The sequence below is a fragment of the Mobula birostris genome, chromosome 15 (genome assembly GCF_030028105.1).
Source record: "Mobula birostris isolate sMobBir1 chromosome 15, sMobBir1.hap1, whole genome shotgun sequence".
Taxonomy (NCBI): domain Eukaryota; kingdom Metazoa; phylum Chordata; class Chondrichthyes; order Myliobatiformes; family Myliobatidae; genus Mobula; species Mobula birostris.
In genome coordinates this window covers 23,135,458-23,155,421 of record NC_092384.1, presented here as the reverse complement: position 1 = coordinate 23,155,421, position 19,964 = coordinate 23,135,458, and the positions used below count along the sequence as shown (strand labels likewise).

The following is a 19,964-nucleotide window of genomic DNA, read 5'->3' as shown; positions in this document are numbered from 1 at the left end:
ACTGTGAATAGCTAAGCGAGTAAAAGATGACCTGATTTCCAAAAGGCATAAAGTTAAAGATGACACATTCTTTAATATTTTAAGCAAGATTACATTTTTATTTCCATCTTTTACAGTTTCAAAATAACAAAAAAGGAAAAGGGCCTGAAGCAAAAGTTTGGGCACCCTGCATGGTCAGTACTTAGTAACACCCCCTTTGGCAAGTATCATAGCTTGTAAATGCTTTCTGTAGCCAGTTAAGAGTCTTTCAGTTCTTGTTTGGGGGATTTTCGCCCATTCTTCCTTGCAAAAGGCTTCTAGTTCTGTGAGATTCTTGGGCCGTCTTGCATGCACTGCTCTTTTGAGGTCTATCCACAGATTTTCGACAATGTTTAGGTCAGGGGACTGTGAGGGCCATGGCAAAACCTTCAGCTTGCGCCTCTTGAGGTAGTCTATTGTGGATTTTGAGGTGTGTTTAGGATCATTATCCTGTTGTAGAAGCCATCCTCTTTTCATCTTCAGCTTTTTTACAGAGGGTGTGATGTTTGCTTCCAGAATTTGCTGGTATTTAATTGAATTCATTTTTCCTTCTACCAGTGAAATGTTCCCCATGCCACTGGCTGCAAAACAAGCCTAAAGCATGATCGATCCACTCGCGTGTTTAACAGATGGAGAGGTGTTCTTTTCATGAAATTCTCACCCTTTTTTCTCCAAACATACCTTTGCTCATTGCGGCCAAAAAGTTCTATTTTAACTTCATCAGTCCACAGGACTTTTTTCCAAAATGCATCAAGCTTGTTTAGATGTTCCTTTGCAAACTTCTGGTGCTGAATTTTGTGGTGAGGATGCAGGAAAGGTTTTCTTCTGATGACTCTTCCATGAAGGTCTTATTTGTGCAGGTGTTGCTGCACAGTAGAACAGTGCACCTTCCTGAATCTTCCTGAAGGTCTTTTGCAGTCAAACGGGGGTTTTGATTTACCTTTCTAGCAATCCTACACACAGCTCTCTCAGAAAGTTTTCTTGGCCTTCCAGACCTCAACTTGACCTCCACCATTCCTGTTAACTGCTATTTCTTAATTATATTATGATCTGAGGAAACAGCTACCTGAAAATGCTTTGCAATCTTCTTATAGCCTTCCCCTGCTTTGCGGGCATCAATTATTTTAATTTCAGAGTGCTAGGCAGCTGCTTAGAGGAGCCCATGGCTACTGATTGTTGGGACAAGGTTTGAGGAGTCAGGGTATTTATAAAGCTTTGAAATTTGCATCACCTGGCCTTTCCTAACGATGACTATGAACAAGCCAAAGCCCTAACAAGCTAATTAAGGTGTGAGACCTTGGTAAAAGTTATCTGAGAGCTCAAATCTCTTGGAGTGCCCAAACTTTTGCATGGTACTCCTTTCCTTTTTTTCACTGTAAAATTGCACAAAACAAAAATAATACACTAACCTTGCTTAAAATGTTGAAGAGAATGTTTCATCTTTAACTTTATGCCTCTTGGAGATCAGTTCATCCTCTACTGACTTAACTATTCACAGTCACAGAAATTTTGATTGGGGTGCCCAAACTTTTGCATGCCACTGTAAGTTATTCCTTTATTTTATCTCCCCAAATATGGCATTGAGCATTTGTTTAGTTTTGTTCCAGATGATAACCCTGCCATTGTTCAGTACTAGTTCATTGCTGTGGAAAAAAATAACTTACAACATAGCTTGTTAGTAAATAGCTACGAACAGTGAAGATGGCATTGGTTATACGCAATACATTTGTGTTTTATTCAAAACGTTACTGTCTGAATAACATAAGGTTTAGTGTCTAAGAACATGTATACTAAGAGCAATTAAAATACATGAGTAAGGTGTTTTTCAGATGTTGGAATAGAATAACACATCTGGTGGTCATTTGTCCTGCTGCCATTTAGCATTATTGCAAGAGGGGTAAAGAAGCAAGTATAAAAATGAGGCTACAGAAGAGAAAGGGGTATGAAATCAATACCATAGTACATATCCATGACACACATAATGCCGTTAGCAGATGTTAGCTAAATCTCTGTCTGAAGTTTGGGCTGATAGAAACATGAAACACTGACATTAATATGATGCTTTGCCACATCTGAAAAGTGCTTTACATGCTGTTAATTACATTGAATGGTAGAAACTACCAAAATGCTTTTATGTAATTTGGAAGTGCTTGAAGAGCGGGGAGGATTTGCACAAGGAACTGGAACACCGAGCTTTTGGGCTTCATCTTACCAACTCTTACAATGACGACACATACACCCACTAATTAAGTAGAATTGTGCATAATTTAAAACTTCTTTGAAGGTACAGTTATGCTTCAGTCAGTTTGAATGTAAATGAATCACTTTACATTTTACCTCTTTGCATTTGTTTCACTATCATTAAGTTAGCATTACTATAGTCATACAAAGAAACAGGAACATAAGCTTATATACAGATGTATAATTAAATTGTTTTTCTTGTTCTCTGGTCTTTGTTGCAAGTCTAAGCATATTTTTAAAAAAATACTTGCTCTCTTGTCTACTCTCTTGATGAGAATTATCCCAGGAATGAGGAGCATGTGATGGCTCTGGACCTATACTCGCTGGAGTTTAGAAGAGTGGGGGGGGGATGTTATTGAAACCTATCGAATATTGAAGTGCCTCGACAGCGTGGATGTGGAGAGGATGTAGAGATGAGGAAGACTCCTTTAGTAGGAGGGTGATGAATCTGTGGAACTCATTGCCATGGCCTGCAGTGGAGGCCAAGACGCTGAGTATATTTAAAGTGAGGTTGATTGGTTCTTGATTAGTCAGAGCATCAAAGGTTATAGAGAGAATACAGAAGAATGGGTTTCAGAGGGATAATAAATCAGCCCTCATGGAGTAATGGAGTAGACTTCCTGGGCCAAAAGGTCTAATTCTTCTTTTCTGTATCTTATGGTCATATGGCCCACAGAATAAATTAGCCTCCTTTTGCTGAGAGCTCACATGCTAGAACTCAGCAAACCGGCAATGATCTATTTGTCAACATCAGGAATAAGTGGATGGTGGCTGAAAATTCTCCTGAAGTATTCTGGGAGAGCCCAGGGGTGAGAATATGGAACATAGAGTAGGTTAAAAGGTTGGCACAACATTGTGAGCCGAAGGGCCTGTACTGTGCTCTCATGTTCTAAGATCAATCTAATCCCTCTCTCCTACATAGTCCTCCATTTTTCTATCATCTATTTACATATCTAAGAGTTTCTTAAATGCCCCTAATGGATCTGCCTCTACCACCACCCTGACAGGGTTTTTCACCCCCATGACCTCTGCCATGCCCTCTATCCTTTTCTCCAATCATATTAAAATTTTGACCCCTTCTGCCATTTCTGCCTTGGGAAAAGTCTTCGGCTATCCACTCAATCTATGCCTCTTTTCTTTTTGTACACCTCTTTCAAGTCACCTCTCATTCCCCAAAGAGAAAAGCCCTGGCCCACTCGATTTGTCATCAGAAGACATGCCCTCTATTTCAGGCAGCATCCTGGTAAATCTCCTCTGGATCCTCTCCAAAGCTTCTACATCCTTCCTATATGATGTGACCAAAACTGAACACCATATGCTCTAACCAAGGTTCTATAGACCTGTAACATTATCTCACAGCTCTTGAACACAATCCCATGACTAACAAAGACCAATCCACCATATGCCTTTTTAGCAACTCTGACTTGCACAGCAACTTTGAAGGATCGATGGACATGGACCCCAAGATCCCTCTGTTACTCCACACTGCCAAGAACCAATATTATGTCTACAAATTTGATCTTCCATAATGAATCACATCACAATTTTTCAGGTTGAACTGCATCTGCCACTTCTCAGCCCAGCTCTTCATCCTGTCAATGTCCTGCTACAACCTACAGCTATCTTCTACACTATCCACAACACCCCCAGCATCCGTATCATCTGCAAGTTTACTAGCCCACATTTCAGTTCCTCATCCAAGTCATTAAAAAAAAATCAAAAAGCAGGGTGTCCTAAGACAGATCCCTGTCTGAGACTCTTCATCAGATTTGCAAAAGAGAGAAACCAGGTTCATGTCAGTAACATGAAAAGCAGGGGAGAGAATGGAGAGATAGGTAAGACAAAGTAAGTTAAATCAGCAGGTAGAGTAGCAGTTAAGGTTAGATTATGCCTTTTGTCTGTGCAATATGTTGCTAATAACAAGGCTGTAGGAAATGTGCAGCTGGCTGGATTTCTAATATAAAAAAAAATGACAGAAAATGATTATCAGCAGAACGGGCCAGTTCTGATATAGACAGAAAGAAAGTTAATTATCTGAAGTTGAGTCATTCAATATTGAGTTCTGAAGAGGTTGCAGGTAGAAGATGAGTTATTGTTTGTTTCTCAAGCTTGCATTGGGCCTTGGAACTGTGCAGAATGTCACAGACAGAGAGAGGTCAGAGTGGGAGAGTCTTAGCAAAAAGTGTAGTGGCAACAGGAAGACGAGGACTGAGTATAGGTACTCCACAAAGTGATCACACAAACTGCCTTTCATTTCATTCACATAAAGGGTTGCAGTTTGTGACCACTGAATGCAGTAAACTAGGTCGAAGGAAGTACAAGTGAATTGCTGCTTCACCAAGAAAGACTGTTTGGCTCCTTGGGTAATTAGGAAAAAGGTCAAAAGGATGAATGTTCTACCCACTACAGTTGCACGGAAAAGTTCCACAAGGTGGGGAATGGTTGATTGGCACAAAAGATCAGACCTGGGAGTTGAGGTGGAAGCCATCCCTCTGAAACGTTAAAACGGGAGGGGAATGTATATCCATGGGAGAGTGGACTCTTTTGGAGCTGGTGAAAATTGTGATGTTGTTGAAAATTGTTGAATGTGGATGCTGGTGGGGTTACAAGATGAGGATGGGGAACTCTGCACTTGCTTTGTTTAGGACAAGGAGTGAGAACTGAGGTGTGGGAAATGAATGAGATCCAATCGTGAGGTCCACAGTGGCAGAGGAAAATCCCAAGCTCAGAGGAAGCAAAGCATTTCACAGGCACCTCTGCAGGACATCTCATCAGAGCAAATATGAAGGCACTTGGAGAATGCAATGGAGCCCTTATTTTGAGAGCAAAGTAAATGCATTTAGCAGCTTTTCATGTTAAATATAACTTTCTTTTTTTTTAAAGGGAGGTCACATGACATCAGGAAAATTCTCATTTGCATCAATGCCAAGTCGAACATCTTTCTCTGAAACATCTGTAACAAACCTCCTGTGAGTATAAGTCATTGTGCTTTTATGGATTTCTTTCTGCAGTCCAGAGCTGGAAGTTGCACCATAGTTCAATTTCCATTCGGGAATATTTTAGACATTCACTCTTCTGGCCTCCAGTTATTTCTTCCTTTGGCCTTGGCATGAGTAACAAGAGGATGATATAAACTTCACCCAGTAACTTGAGAAGAAGCAATTAATTGCCAAAGATTTTCATGAACAATTATAAAGTCACATGACTGGTTAGATTGATAATTAAACTAAATCTGATGTATATTTGTACATAATATGAATGTAAAATAATATACTTTAATCTCAGGATTTCTGTAAGTGTCTACTTTGATATCTTTTACATTGGTCTTGAATACTGAAGTGTATTGAATATTAAAGGTACCGTATATGTTATAGCATTGAAGTTTATATCGAGAACGTAAGGATGGGGTCATTGTCATATAGTGTTTTTCGTTGCATCTGCTACAGAATGATTCTGAGATTTAACGTCAATGCTGGTTATAAGCAATATCCACTCACTGGTCTTATGATGTTTCCAAAGCTTTGTTGAACAATGTAAAGTGAATTATTTACCACTATTGGGTTTTATTGATCTTTTTTCATGATGACCATGCAGAGATTAGATAGTTTAAGGTGCTATTTTATGATTCAGAGAATTATCCTTAAGAAAGCCGCTTGAAGCTGTGGCATTGTCTTGCCATAACTTTGTGTAAGCAGGTTTAATGTAGTGCTGATCCTTCTGGCAATCAGTACATCTGTGCATCATTTAGGTTATGTCACACATTCCAGATATGTTATTTCTGGAATGGAAATAGGAAATTAATACCAATTGATGGGGTATTTAAGTGATGTTGTTAATGCTTTTGTACTGATCTGAGCAGCTAATCATCAACAGAAGAGAAAAAAATGTCATAATTTTTGCCACGTTTTCTATTCAAGTGACTTTATTAGACATGGCTTCAGTGTGGCAACATTTCCCTCATTGTATACTTAACCAAAGCAAAAGTGAACAGGGTCAAGGTTAATTTGCTTCTGATGGAACTCTGAGGAGTGAAATTGCCCATGTATGATTTATTTTAACATGAACTGAGCATTTTCAGCCATTATTATGCTGACTTGCAGGAGTAGGCTTACTTGTGGGGTGAGCCCAGATTATTTAAATTACTATAGTAAATTACTTTGGATCACATAACTTGCCATTTTGAGTAATTTCCTTTTTGTGCTTCTCCTGGTTATATAGCTCCTCCTTTCACTGGGTAACAGCCAGAGCAGGCCCTGAACTATGCTGTTTTTTGTTGATGTCTACAGCATACAAATGATCTATGACTTACAGTCATGAAATTGCTGGTGGAGTTTAAAAAAAATCCTTAGAGCAACACAAAAGGCTTGAGGAACTCACAAAGTCGTGCAGAATCTATGGACGGGAATAAGTAAGTGATGTTTTGGGTCGTTCCACTCCATAGATTCTGCCTGACCTACTGAGTTCTTCCTGCACTTTGTGCATTGCTTTGGAGAATCTTTTGTGTTTATAAGAATCCCTAGATCCAAATTTGCCAGATTATATATTTAAATGGTATCAATATATTTTTAAATGGTATTTTATTTTTGTGTATTAATTTTGGATCAGGAGAGAAAGCGGTAGTGCAGTTTGTCTAGACTTGCAAGTGATTGACACAGTGAGGAGTGGCAGAGATCGGGAAGACACAGTAATGCACCATGTCTTGAGAGAGAACCTGTACAAACCAAGGAGAAGGGTAAGGCACTTTTATAACTACACTGGGAAGTTAGATATATTTTGCCCAAATACAAAGCTAACCACCCAGCTCGATCAGAATGGGCTCAGTTCTGAATGATTGTCGGTTAGCTGATTGCACCAGAGAATGATAGGGGTGCACAATTGGCCTCAGTTTCCCCGAAACCAAGAGAACATTTATTTTGAATTCCTAAGCAACACACACAAAATGCTGGAGGAACTCAGGCTAGGCAGCATCTAGGGCGAAGAATAAATGGTCGACGTTTCGGGCCAAGGCCCTTCATCAGGACTGGAAAGGAAGGGAAGGAGTATGACTTCTGAAGGGTCTCAGGCCCAAAGTGACAACTGTTTACTCTTCTCCATAGATGCTGCCTGGCCTGCTGAGTTCCACCAGCATTTTGTGTGTGTTGCTTTGGGCCTCCAGCATCTGCAGATTTTTCATGCTTGTATTTAGAATTCCTACTTGTGATTGCTGTGTAAAAGACCAGTACCATGGCTAACACGACTGCCAATGTTTTTGGCCAGTTTTAATATATTTCTCCCTTTTTATTTATGACATAAAATTAAAGGAAATGTATGTAATTATGTGAACCCGGAGTGTAAGTGGAGAAGCAGCACAATGCTGGTTCAATTACTGATTGTAGAGCTAATGCAGTTTGACAGTTAATAACTTTTTATACTGTCAGCACTCTCTGTGTATGCTTGATTTGTTGATTTTATTGTGATTGATGTCTGGCCCATGCTACACCAGTACCAGGGAAATTACAGTCGGCACTTCATTGCTCAAGGCGAACAAGAAAGGCAAGAAAGGGAAGTTTTCCAACGAAACATGAGAAGTCGTCTCGAGTCATTCAAATCCACCAAACATAATGTCTACCCTTCAAAGAACAAATGCAGACATAAAAAGGAGTACAAATGTCAGAAAAAGGCAAGTTTCTTTACAGTTGCATGAAGTTGGTTTTATATTTTAAGGCCATGGAACATTTTCGGGGCAAAATATTTTCCACATCTGTTGTTACAGGAGAAATAATCCACATGAAAGGGGTTTGCCTTTTCTGTTTTTCTGCTCTACAGACATATTTTCTTTCAGTGAGTTGTTTGCTGGGTCGTGTATAATTGTGCTCCAGGCTAAAATATTGCGAAATGGCTTTCTCTTGAATTCAGTTTTAGTTTATGTTTCTTGGGGACTGCATTTTCCATGTATTAAAGTTCCTATCAAATGACCTCATACGAGTACAGATCTAATCAAAGACGTTCTCCACCTCCGTTAATGTATCACCAACCATGAGGTGCATTGACTTTGCACTACAGTTAATAAAAGTCTAATCAACTCTTGGCTGAATTTCTATTGTTAATAACTAAATGAATATTTTATAATCCCAAGATAGCCTCAACTGGCAAATTTCTGCTTCCAAGAACAAAGCAGACACCAAGTATCTTTTGCAAATTTAAGACTTTGTTTATGTTTTAGTTTGTCTTACTTTTTGGTCAAAGTCTCTGAGCAGATTAGGATATGAATCAGAAAATTCTGGGAATTCATGACAGGTCAAACTAGAGCCAAGAAAAAAGAATATATCAGCCCTTCCCCCTTTTAAATTTGGCTGCTCTGTCAAGACAGACTAATTCCTAATTTTAACATATTTTGAGCCACTACAGAGAAAATATGAAGGAATAATTTTAACATAACCCACTGATGGAAAACCAATAGATCACTTGGATTTACAGACTGCCTGACACTAATTTCTATGGAGACAGAAATTGGGCAGCACCTAAAATCCATCAGTTTCCAGTCGTCGATTTGGGTTAAAGCTGTCCTGCAAACTTATTTCTGGTGTTTCCTTTAATACTTTTCCAATGGCTATATTCATCTTGCATTCAGTCTGTGTTCAGAAATGTGCATGGTTAGTCTATCACTTTACTTTCTCCCCACTTTATGTGTGTTTTGTGCTTAAGAATGCTTTGACAATTTACCACTGAAATCTCTAACAGGAAGGGTGACAAGGTCCCACTGTAAAGTGAGTGCAGGGAATTGGGTGCGAAGTTAAAACATAGGACCTTCAGGGTGGTGATCACAGGATTGCCACCAGTGCCATGAATCAGTGAGGTTAGAAATAGGAAGATAATGCAGTTTAACTCAAGACTAAGGAAATGGTGCTGGAGGGAGGTCTTCGGAGTTTTGGATCTTTGGGCTCTCTTACAGGGAAAGTGGGACCTGAACAAATAGAACATTTTGCATCTGAACTGGAAGGGGACCGATATTTTTGTAGGAAGTGGGCTCCCACACCATCACCAACCTTATTGACTCTGGGGATCTCCCATCCGCTGCCACTGACCTCATAGTTCCCCAACCCTGCACCTCTCGTTTCTACCTGCTCCCCAAAATCCCCAAACCTGCTTGGCCAGGTAGACCCATTGTTTCAGCTTGTTGCTGCTCCACTAAACTCATATCTGCACACCTCAACTCTGTTTTATCCCTCCCGGTTCAGTCCCTTCCCATCTACATCCATGACACCTCACACACTCTTGATCTTTTCAAGGATTTCAGGTTCCCTGGCCCATATCATCTTATTTTTACTATAGATGTTCAGTCTCTATACACCTCCATCCCCCACCAGGAAGACCTCAAAGTTCTCAGTTTCTTTCTGGGCACTAGACCCAACCAATTCCCCTCCACTACCACTGTCCTCCACCTAGCGGAACTTGTCCTCACTCTAAATAATTTTTCCTTTGGCTCCTTCGATTTCCTTCAAACAAAAGGTGTAACCATGGGCACTCACATGAGTCCCAGCTATGCCTGCCTGTTTGTTGGCTACATGGAGCAGTCCATGTTCCAAGCCTACACTGGTGACTCTCCTGCACTTTTCCTAAGCTACATTGACGAGTGCATTGGTGCTGCTTCCAGCACCCATGCTGAACTCGTTGATTTCATCCACTTTGCCTCCAACTTCCACCCAGTCCTCAAATTCACCTGGTCCATTTCCGACACCTCCCTTCCCTTTCTTGATCTCATTGTCTCTATCTCTGGAGATATCTTATCTGCTGATGTCTATTACAAATCCACAGACTGTCATAGCTACCTGGACTGCACCCCGTCCCACCCTGCTACTTGTTAAAAAAAAAACACCATCCCCTTCTCAGAATTCCTCCGCCTCCACTGCATCTGCTCTCAGGATGAGGCTTTTCATTCTAGAGTGAAGGAGATGTCCTCTCTTTTCAAAGAAAGGGGCTTCCCCTCGTCCACCATCAATGCTGCCCTCAACCACATCTCTTCCATTTCACGCACGTCTGCTCTCACGCCATCCTCCCGCCATGCTACTAGGGATAGGGTTCCTCTTGTCCTCACCTACCACCCCATCAGACTCTGCGTCTGGCACATAATTCTCCAGCACTTCCGTCACCTCCAACAGGTTGCCACCACCAAGCACATATTTCCCTTCCCCCGCTTTTTCTGCTTTCTGCAGGTATCGCTCCCTACACGACTCCCTTGTCCATTTGTCCCTCCCCACTGATCTCCCTCCTGGCACTTATCCTTGCAAGCAGAACAAGTGCTTCACCTGCCCCTACACCTCCTCTCAAACTACTATTCAGGGCCCCAAACAGTCCTTCCTGGTGAGGCAACACTTACCTTTGAGTCTGTTGGGGTCATATACTGTGTTCGGTGCTCCCACTGTGGCCTCTTGTATGTTGCTGAGACCCAACATAGATTGGGAGATCGCTTCGCTGAGTATCTATGTTCTGTCCACCAGAGAAAGCGGGATCTCCCAGTGGTCACCTATTTTAATTTCACTTCCTATTCCCATTCTGATATGTCCATCCGTGGCCTCCTCCACTGTCAGGATAAGGCCACAATTTGGTTGAAGGAACAACACCTTATATTTCGTTTGGCTAGCCCCCAACCTCATGGCATGAACATTAATTTCTCAAATTTCCAGCAATGCCACCCCCCTCCCTTTCATCATTTCCCAAATCCCCTTTCCCTCTCTCATGTTATCTCCTTGCCCACCCATCGCCTCCCTGTGGTGCTCCTCCCTGCCCCCCCCCCCACTTTTCTTTCTTCCATGGCTTTCTGTCTCTTTCACCAATCAACTTCCTAGCTCTTTGGTTCTTTGCTTCATCCCTCCCCTTCCAAGTTTCACCTATCGCCTGGTGCTTCTCTCCTCCCCTCCCCCCCCCACCTTTCAAATCCACTCCTCAGCTTTTTTTCTCCCGTCCTGCTGAAGGGTCTCAGCCCGAAATATTAACTGTACTTGTTTTCCATAGATGCTGCCTGGCCTGTTGAGTTCCTCCAGCATTTTGTGTGTGTTGCTCTTTGTAGGAAGGCTTGCTAGTAATGTTGCAGGAAATGGGAACCAGAATTACAGAGCAGATAGTGGAGAAGTTGTGGGAACGTAGAGGTTAAACCTATATACACAGACAGGAAGCAAAAGGTTGAGCAGTAGGGCTAATGTTATGAGTTACACCTACAGTATTTCAATGCAATAGGCAAGGCAGCTGAGCTTAGGAGCATCAATCAGCACACAGAATTGTGATATTGTAGCCATTAGTGAGACTTGGTTGCAGGAGGGGCAGGACCAGCAGCTCAATATTCCAGGGTTCAATTGTTTTAAAGGGGAGAGTGGCATTACTAGTCAGGGAAAATGTCGCAACAATGTTCAGATAGAACAGATTGGAAGGCTCATCTACTGAGTCGATATGGGTAGAACTGAGGTGGTATTATACAGCCCCCAAAAGTCAGCCAGATTTAGAGGTGCAAATTTGTAGAGAGCTAGAAGACAGTTGCAGATTGTGATGGTAGGTGATTTTAATTTCCATATATTGACACAAGGATTGGAAAGGATAGAGTTTGTCAGATATATTCAAGAAAGTTTTCTTAAACAATATCTAGAGGTCTCAGCTAGAGAGAGTGTGATACTGGGTTTTCTATTAGGGAAATCGGGTGGGCTAAAGGAGGGCATAATGTTGCTCTGCCAGACAAGGTGAAGGAGAATCCCAAGGGCTTTTGTAGTTGTGTTAAGAGCAAAAGGATACTTTTACTTCACTGAGAGATCAGTGTAGTCATCTGTGCATGGAGCCAAGAGAGATGCGGGGGGGGGGGGGGGGAAGATCTTAAAAACTTAAATGAATTTTTTGCAATTGTATTTACTTGGGAGATGGACACAGAGTCTCTCGTACCGAGGCCAAACAGTAGTGAGGTCCTGGACCAGATAAAAGCTACAGAAGAGGAGGTGCTTGCTGCCTTCAGACAAATTAAGGTGGACAAGTCCCCAGGGCCTGACAAAGTGTCCCTTGGATCTTGTCAGGGGTTAGTGCAGAAATTGTAGGGATCCTGGCAGAGATGTTTAAAATGTCCTTAGCCATGGTGAGGTGATGGAGGACTGGAGGTCAGCTAATGCTGTTCTCTGTTTAAGAAAGGCTCTAAGAATAAGTCTGGAAATCATAGAATGGTGAGCCTGAAACCAGAAGTAGGCGAATTATTGGAAGGTATTCTGTGAGACAGGATATGTAAATATTTGGATAGACAGGGCTCAACGTGGGAGGACAAACCAGTGTAGAGATTACAAAGTGACCAATGGGGCACTGAGGAGGGCAGTACAACAAAGAGAATAGTAGATCCATAATCCCTTGGAAGTGGCAATACTTCAGGTAGATGGGGTCATAAAGTGAGCTTTTGGCACATTGGCCTTTATACATCAAAATATTGAGTACAGGAATTAGGATGTTATATTAAAATTGCGTAAGATGTTAATGAGGCCAAATCTGGAGTATTGTTGGAAGTCTAGTCGCCTACCTACATGAAGGATATCAATAAGATTGAAAGAATGCAGAGAAAATTTGCGAGAATGTTGCTAGAACTTGAGCTGAGTTATAGGGAGAGGTTAATAGAATAGGACTTTATTCCCTGGAGGGTAGGAGAATGAGGGGAGACTTGATACAAACTTATGAGGGGTAAATGTATAGAAATACGGTATAGAGTAAATGCAAACAGGCTTTTGCCACCGAGGCTGAGTGCATTGAGATTGGGTAAGACTAGAACTGGAGCTCCCTAGTTAAGGGTGAAAGGGTGATACTTCTTCACTCAGGGTGATGTGAGTGTGGGACAAACTGCTAGTGGAAGTAGTGACTGCAAATTCAATTTCAACATTTAAGAGAAGTTTGGATAAATACATGGATGGGAGGGGTATGGAGGCTTGAGGTCTAGATGCGAGCCAATGAGACTAGGCAGGATAATAGTCCAGCATGGACTAGATAGGTCAAATGGCCTGCTTCTGTGCTGTAGTGCTCTATGACTGACTAATAAGACTAACAAATAAAACATCCATCTGAAGCTTGTTTGTTTAAAGTATCGTATGCATATGGTGGGACAAATGAATAGAATCGAGCTTTCAATTTATAGGTTAAATAGTTGAGCTCAGAAAAGTCAATTATCCATCTTTATTACTGAGTGCTTTGATGTGGTTTCCAACAGAGAAATGCTGAAGGTGCAAATGGCCAAGTACCTAATGATAAGTTGCGGAGAAACGTCAGCTGGCATGATACAAGTAAGTTCTGTAATTGACTAACTCACTTACAATTTAACAATGCATTCTTTCCCTGCACATGATCTTCCTATGTATATATTTGAACTCAAGATATTAATCATTGAAACATTTTCCTTAATTTTCTCATGGTGAGATTGGATAATCAACCATGCACCTTCACTAAATGGAACCAATAAACTAGTAGGTGACATTTGTAATTAAATATATCTAACATATCGTTGCAGTTCAGGGTCTGTAATAAGAACGTATGAGTCTATTTTAATGGAAAGGCTGCTTGACTCCAGACCACTTATTCTAGTATCCAACTTGGGAAAAGATTCATTGAAACAAACCCAGGTCTATCTCTCCAGAAGTAGAAACATTACTGAAGACTTGCAGGATCCTTGAGCTACTTAGGTCAATTATTGCCTGAAGAATAATCCAACATCTGGAGAGCATTTGCACTCAGCATTAACATACACGTTCTTGATCTCATTTCCTTCGAGAGTGACTGAAGGTAAACTTGAAGTTTTAACACTGTATTTTAAGAGCACAGGATTAAAGTAATGTTTATTATACAGTACAATATTTATTACAGAATGAACTTTGGAAGGATTGTTTTCTCACAAGGAGCTGAAGCCTTTCAAGTCCGAAGCACTAATCGATGGGCACAAAACATACCAAGATTTTGTTGTTAACATTTGAAAATGCAAGAAGACTTGGTTTTAAATTTGCGCACAATATATGTTGGAAAATTGAATGCCTTCACTACTCCAAATCTTAGAGTATAGACACAAGTTTCCAAATCTGAAACTCAGTTAAAGTTAAATTCCTTTCAAACGTACAACAAGTATTTTACATAGTATCAAATTCTGTGTAAGTTCTGTAACTATTGTTCTTATCTCTGGCATTATAGCTGAGTGAAGTTCTTGGCCAAATTCTTATTGATAAGTAATTATCATCCTGTATTTTCTTTTGGATGAGAATACTTCTCAATATTTTCTGTAGATAGCCAACATTTTCTTGTTACCCATGTAGCATATGAAAAGATGAGAATCATTTAGCCAAATGATTCAAGCTTGTGTAGCCTCAGGCTCGCTCAGCTCATTTCTTCCAATCTGTTCTGGATCGATTTCTTGAGTTTCTGCTGATCTTTTCGAGGGTCAGTCATTGTTTCGTCTCTCTGGATTAATTCATCAGTAAATGACCGCAGTTTTGGCTCGGAATTCTGTTTCCCTGTCTCCACTTTGACGAGCGTGAACTCCAATTTTTCAGTGGTTGTCCCAAAAATGCAGCACTCAGTCTCCAGCCTGCATTTCTGAGTGTTCAGTTCAGCGATGCAAATCTCCTCTCTCAGCCAAACACTCAGGATCTGCGTCCTTCTCCAGACCTGGCACTCATCTAAAGGAAGTTTTACTTCATTAATTCTTTGTCGCCCGGGCTCTGGCACTCGCCTCGTACCATAGTCCCCCAAGGCGAATCCAAACCCTAGGCGATCGTCCATATACACCAAAACTCCAAACAAATCCACATCCCCCATGGCCTTCCCCATGCCCTGCGGGAAGGTTGCAGGGACTCCGGATATGCCCTGTGGCATCTTTTCGGATTGGAAGAATCCTAGGGGACCTATAACGGCCATCTTCTCCTTGTCGGCATCACTCATCGAGATCTGACAACATCCACCCCTCAGATCCAGCACATTAAACCACGTCGTACCACGCAAACAGACCATATCCTCTTCGGCCCTCAGGACTGTATTCTGATCAATGACAGTGCACCTGTCCAGAGTCCTATAATCCACACACACGCTGCCTACGTCTTCCACGGCTACAGGGTCCTGTTGCCGCGACCTCTTTCTCACCGAGGTGTCTTCAGTGGTCAACTCCCCTCCCTCGTATTTCGGAGCGTCTACTAAGAGAGTCTCGCCCTCAGATACTTGCCTCGGCAGGCCGTACCATCATCAGCTCTCGTTTAAATTCGGTACTGGCCTAATGCTGCTACGCACGTCCTCACAAGCAGCTCGAAACACTGGGTGCACAGACAATGCTCCCAAACAGCTCTCACCCGCCTCCTCCTGGCAGGCCCCCATGCACCTCCTCACCAGCGGGGTGTTGGCCCCCTCCAGAATCGAAACACTGCCCGTTCGCACCAGGGTCTGGACACATCAGCATTAACGATTCACAACCCTCTGACACCCACACATTGGCCTCCAAGAACTCCAGTTTCACTGACCAATAACCATCGTCTGGATAATCACTGGCACTGGTACCCCAAATCTGCAGTGCCCTTAATGTTGTCAAGGGTAAATGCTTCAGAAACCGGTTGTAAAACGAATTGTACAGCAACTTGACCTGCACCCTGGTGTCCAGGATGGCTTTAGCATAGCTTCCATCTATCCATAACGACACCGGAGGGCGTGGTCCCTCTAAGCCTTCAGGAATAGGGTCTGTTCCTTTCAAGAGTTCCTTGGTACATTGCTGGGAACGTGCTCTCCCAGAGACCCCAAGCCGTTTCCCCAGTGGACCTCCACTAAGTTTCCTGACACCTCTCTGATCAGCTGAACAACTGAGGGAGGGGCTGATTCCCTTATATGATCCCCCTGACACTGCAAGATATTCAGCTGCACCCCCCCCCCAGCCAGAAAAGATACACTGAAAGCTTTTCCCCAGTCTCCTGACACAGATATGGAAAGCCTCCCAGGTGCTGCATTTTACTTCCAGTCGAACCAAACGCATTTTCCTCCACTTTCAGATAGCTAGCAGCTGTCACTACGGGGTAATTGAACGTGACAGTTCTGACAACGTCAACAGCTCGCCTATCCAAACTTTCAATCAATCCCTGTCGCTCTCCCTCAACCGAGCACTGCCACTCATCTAACAACTGAGAGATTCGTTCTGCCCACGTCTCGTATGCCTCTGCCCCTTTAGGGGTGGACATTATCCCAAAAACCAGGCGGAGCCTGCCATAGCTGGAACATTTATTCGCAGACAATACCTCCAAATCAGACCATTCTTTCCTCTCTCTCCTAACAGTACGGACAGCCCATGGTCCCGCCTCACCTGGGGCACCAACAGACACTGGCAGTCCCACCACCAACTCGTCAGCGCTAGTCTGAACTCGAACAAAGACCTCCGGGGTACCAACAGCCACCCCACCCAACACACATGCAGTAACAACCAGCAATCCCACAGAGCCACACCAGCTTTCTGTCCCCGCAGCATGCATAATTTAAAGAGGGCGATCACACAGCTTCCTACAAAAATCCATATTCTGGATGAGTAACCCCACAATGTAGCCCCCTGGTAAGCCTCAGTCTCGCTCAGCTCGCTTTCGTCGAGGGGAAGCAGCCTTTGGCCCTGCCAAGCTGGGTAATCAAGTTTGTGTGGATGCTGTGTGAAGTACCCCACCACGCCAAATAACAGACAATGCACCAAATGCGATTAAATGATTACACTTTATAGATCTTACTGGAACCATGTAATTAATAGAGATAAAATATAAAAGGAAAGTAAAAGGTGCCAAACTTATCAAAGTTCAACCACTTTGTGCACAACAATTGGAGCTCAATTAGCGGAGTCTTTTTTCCACCATTCGATCCCCTCCGACCTCCTCGACCCGCCACCTGGGACCAACCACGGTGGTCGACCAGACGCTCCACACGAGTCTGTCTTTGTCTCCTTTCCTGGCCGAAGACCCTGGGCCTCGGACTCCTGCTCGTGGTTCGTCCCTCCACCCAGCTTACAGCATCACGTCTCCTCTCTCTGCCCCCATCGCGCCTTCTGTCCCAAAGCCCGCGAAAACAATAGCTTACAGACGCACAAGAAAGAATAACATCTATCCCAATAAGTTAGCAAATGAATATAATTCTCATTGTCAGTAATTATAATTCAAACAAGCTGCGACAGAGAAGCACTTTCTCTGCAGTTAACATAACAAAGAAGCCATTTCATTAGCCTTAGCAGTAACATAAAAGAAGAAACCCCTTACACCTGTACCACCATTGTATAAAATTATGGCTGTTATAGTCTTGACCAAAACAGTGCTTTCCTGCTGCCTCCCTTTGACTCCCTTGCAGATCATTTCATCCATCAGTCTTCACCATGAATAAAATCAATGAGTCCACCTTGACAGCTCACTGCAGTGGAAAATTCCAAAGTGTAATGAGCCTGTAAGAGAAGAGGTTCCTCATCACCATCTTAAATGGACAATTCGTTATTCTAGGTGCTCTTATTAGGGGAAACTTCCTCTCAATATTCTTCCTTTCAACCCCTTCACGAATGATATATGTTTCAATGTGCTCACTCTATATTTTTCTAAACTCAAGAACTAATCTGCTCAATCTTTCTTCAAATCTTAACACAATTGGCCAAGCTATCAATCTAGTGAACCGTCTCTGCAATACCTCCATGGCAAGTACAGCCTACCTTAAACATGGAAACCAAACTTGTACTGTGTTCCAGGTATGTTCTCACCAGTGCCTTGGAAAGTTGCATTAAGACTTAGCTACTTTTATACTTTATGCCCTTTACAATAGAAGTTAATATTCCAAGGGATTCTCTAATTTCTATATGCTGACTTTTTGTGTTTCATGTATTTGGATCCCAATGTATCACAGCATTCTGTAGTTTCATATCATAATGATTTTTTCTTTTTTCATTCTTCCATGCAATGTGGATAACATTAAACTGTATTTTCCCATGTTAAAATGCATCTGCCAACTTCTTACCCGCACACATAACCTTTCTCTATTCCTCTGAAAACCATTGTTCTCTCCTTTCAATTTGCTAACCCACCTGTTTCACTACATCAACAACTATCTTAACTGTACATCCAGTCACTTCTTTTAAATCATTAATGAAGATCACTCACACAGATGTTTCAATGTCATGAAATACTGTAAAATATATATGTGGTATATTAAAAGGATAGTATCAAAAATATGATGGTGTCAGATCAAAATGGAGATTTGGAAGTGGAGAAAAAAAATCATTCCGATCAGCCTATGGTGTTCTTTTCTATAACTAATAGAAGACAATTTTGCTGTTCTATTCAACCAGCACCTTAATGGCCAGACCTTTCCTCTACTGTGATTAACAATTATGAAATAGGTTTTTCTAGTGAGCATTCTTGTATTAGTGTCATTATTTGAAAACGTGAAAAACTAATGCCCTTTGCAAGCTTTGTTTCATTGAAGGAGGAGTGACAGAGCGTATTTCACTTGCAATTAATTTACTATCCAATACCAAAATGACAATCGAACAAAGACTTTTTGCAATTCAGGTTTCCCCAAGGTCCAAGATAACTTGCTGGTGTTAAGAAAGAGGCAGTGTTGGAGAACATAAGGACAGATAAGTCCCTGAGTCCAGATGGGATCTACCCTTGGTTGCTACAAAAGCGAGGCAAGAGATTGCTGGAGCATTGACAATGACTTTGTGTCCTTACTGGCCAAGGAGTAGTATCAGAGGAATGGAGGATAGAAAACATACTACTGATCAAGAAAAGTAATAGGGATAATGCTGGAAATGAAAGACCAGTGAGTCATATGTTAGTGGTGGGCAAACTAGTGGAGAAGATTCTTAGGGACAGGACTTACAAGCATTTGGAGAAGCATGGTCTCATCAGGGATAATCAACATGGTTCTGTGTGGGACGGGCATGCCTTATGACCCTGGTTGACTTTTTCAAGGAAGTGTCAAAGTAAATTGAAGTCAGCAGAGCAGTGGATGTGGTACATATTGATTTTAGTAAGGCCTTCGGTAAGGTTCATCCAGAAAGTCATGAAGAACAGGATACATGGAAACCTGACAGCATGAACTTGGAATTAGCTAGCCCACAGAAGGCAGAGGGTGGTATTAGATGGCGCATGTTTTGCTTGGAGGCCATTGAGCAGCAGGAATCTGTTCTGGTACTCCTGCTCTTTGTGGTTTTAATAAATGAGTTGGATGATGAAGTGGAAAGGTGGGTTAGGAAATCTGTAGATGATAAAGAATAGTGGAATTATGGATAGTATAGAAGTTTGTTGTAAGTTACAACTGGACATAGAATGCTGTGCTAGTCTGAGAAGTGGCTAACAGAGCTCAGTCCGGAAAAGCACAATGGGAAGTTGAACTTGATAAGATATGTTACGTACCCCGTAACTGGGTTGCCAAACCAGCAGAAATGGATCACTCAGTTGGAGTCTGGATTACTAGAACTAAGAAAGTTTTATTAAAGAAACAAGCAACACAGTACTCTAATCAAAAGGATAATAAGTGCAACAGTTCAGCAATGATAAACACACATGTACACAGAATTAAGATAACAGGATCAATCAAGCTCTATTGTCGTCTAGGGGTAAATGACCAGTTTTAAAGTGACGCAAAGTTCAGTTCAGTTCAATTGAATTCAGTTCAGTTCGCAGTAATCACTGCCGTGGGAGATGGACAGTGTGGGGGAAGGAGAGAGAGAGCAAAATGAA

At 42.0% G+C, this 19,964-nt stretch overlaps 1 protein-coding gene across 1 annotated transcript in view; it reads left to right on the top strand.

Moving 5' to 3' along the window:
• Window positions 1–19,964, top strand: part of slc9a5 (solute carrier family 9 member A5) — a 181,203-nt gene that overhangs the window by 142,563 nt on the left and 18,676 nt on the right. Inside the window, exons 11-14 of the mRNA XM_072279421.1 lie at window positions 5,143–5,228; window positions 6,865–6,991; window positions 7,742–7,922; window positions 13,470–13,529. Coding sequence (XP_072135522.1) covers window positions 5,143–5,228; window positions 6,865–6,991; window positions 7,742–7,922; window positions 13,470–13,529 — 454 coding nt within the window. The remainder of the gene's footprint in view (window positions 1–5,142; window positions 5,229–6,864; window positions 6,992–7,741; window positions 7,923–13,469; window positions 13,530–19,964) is intronic.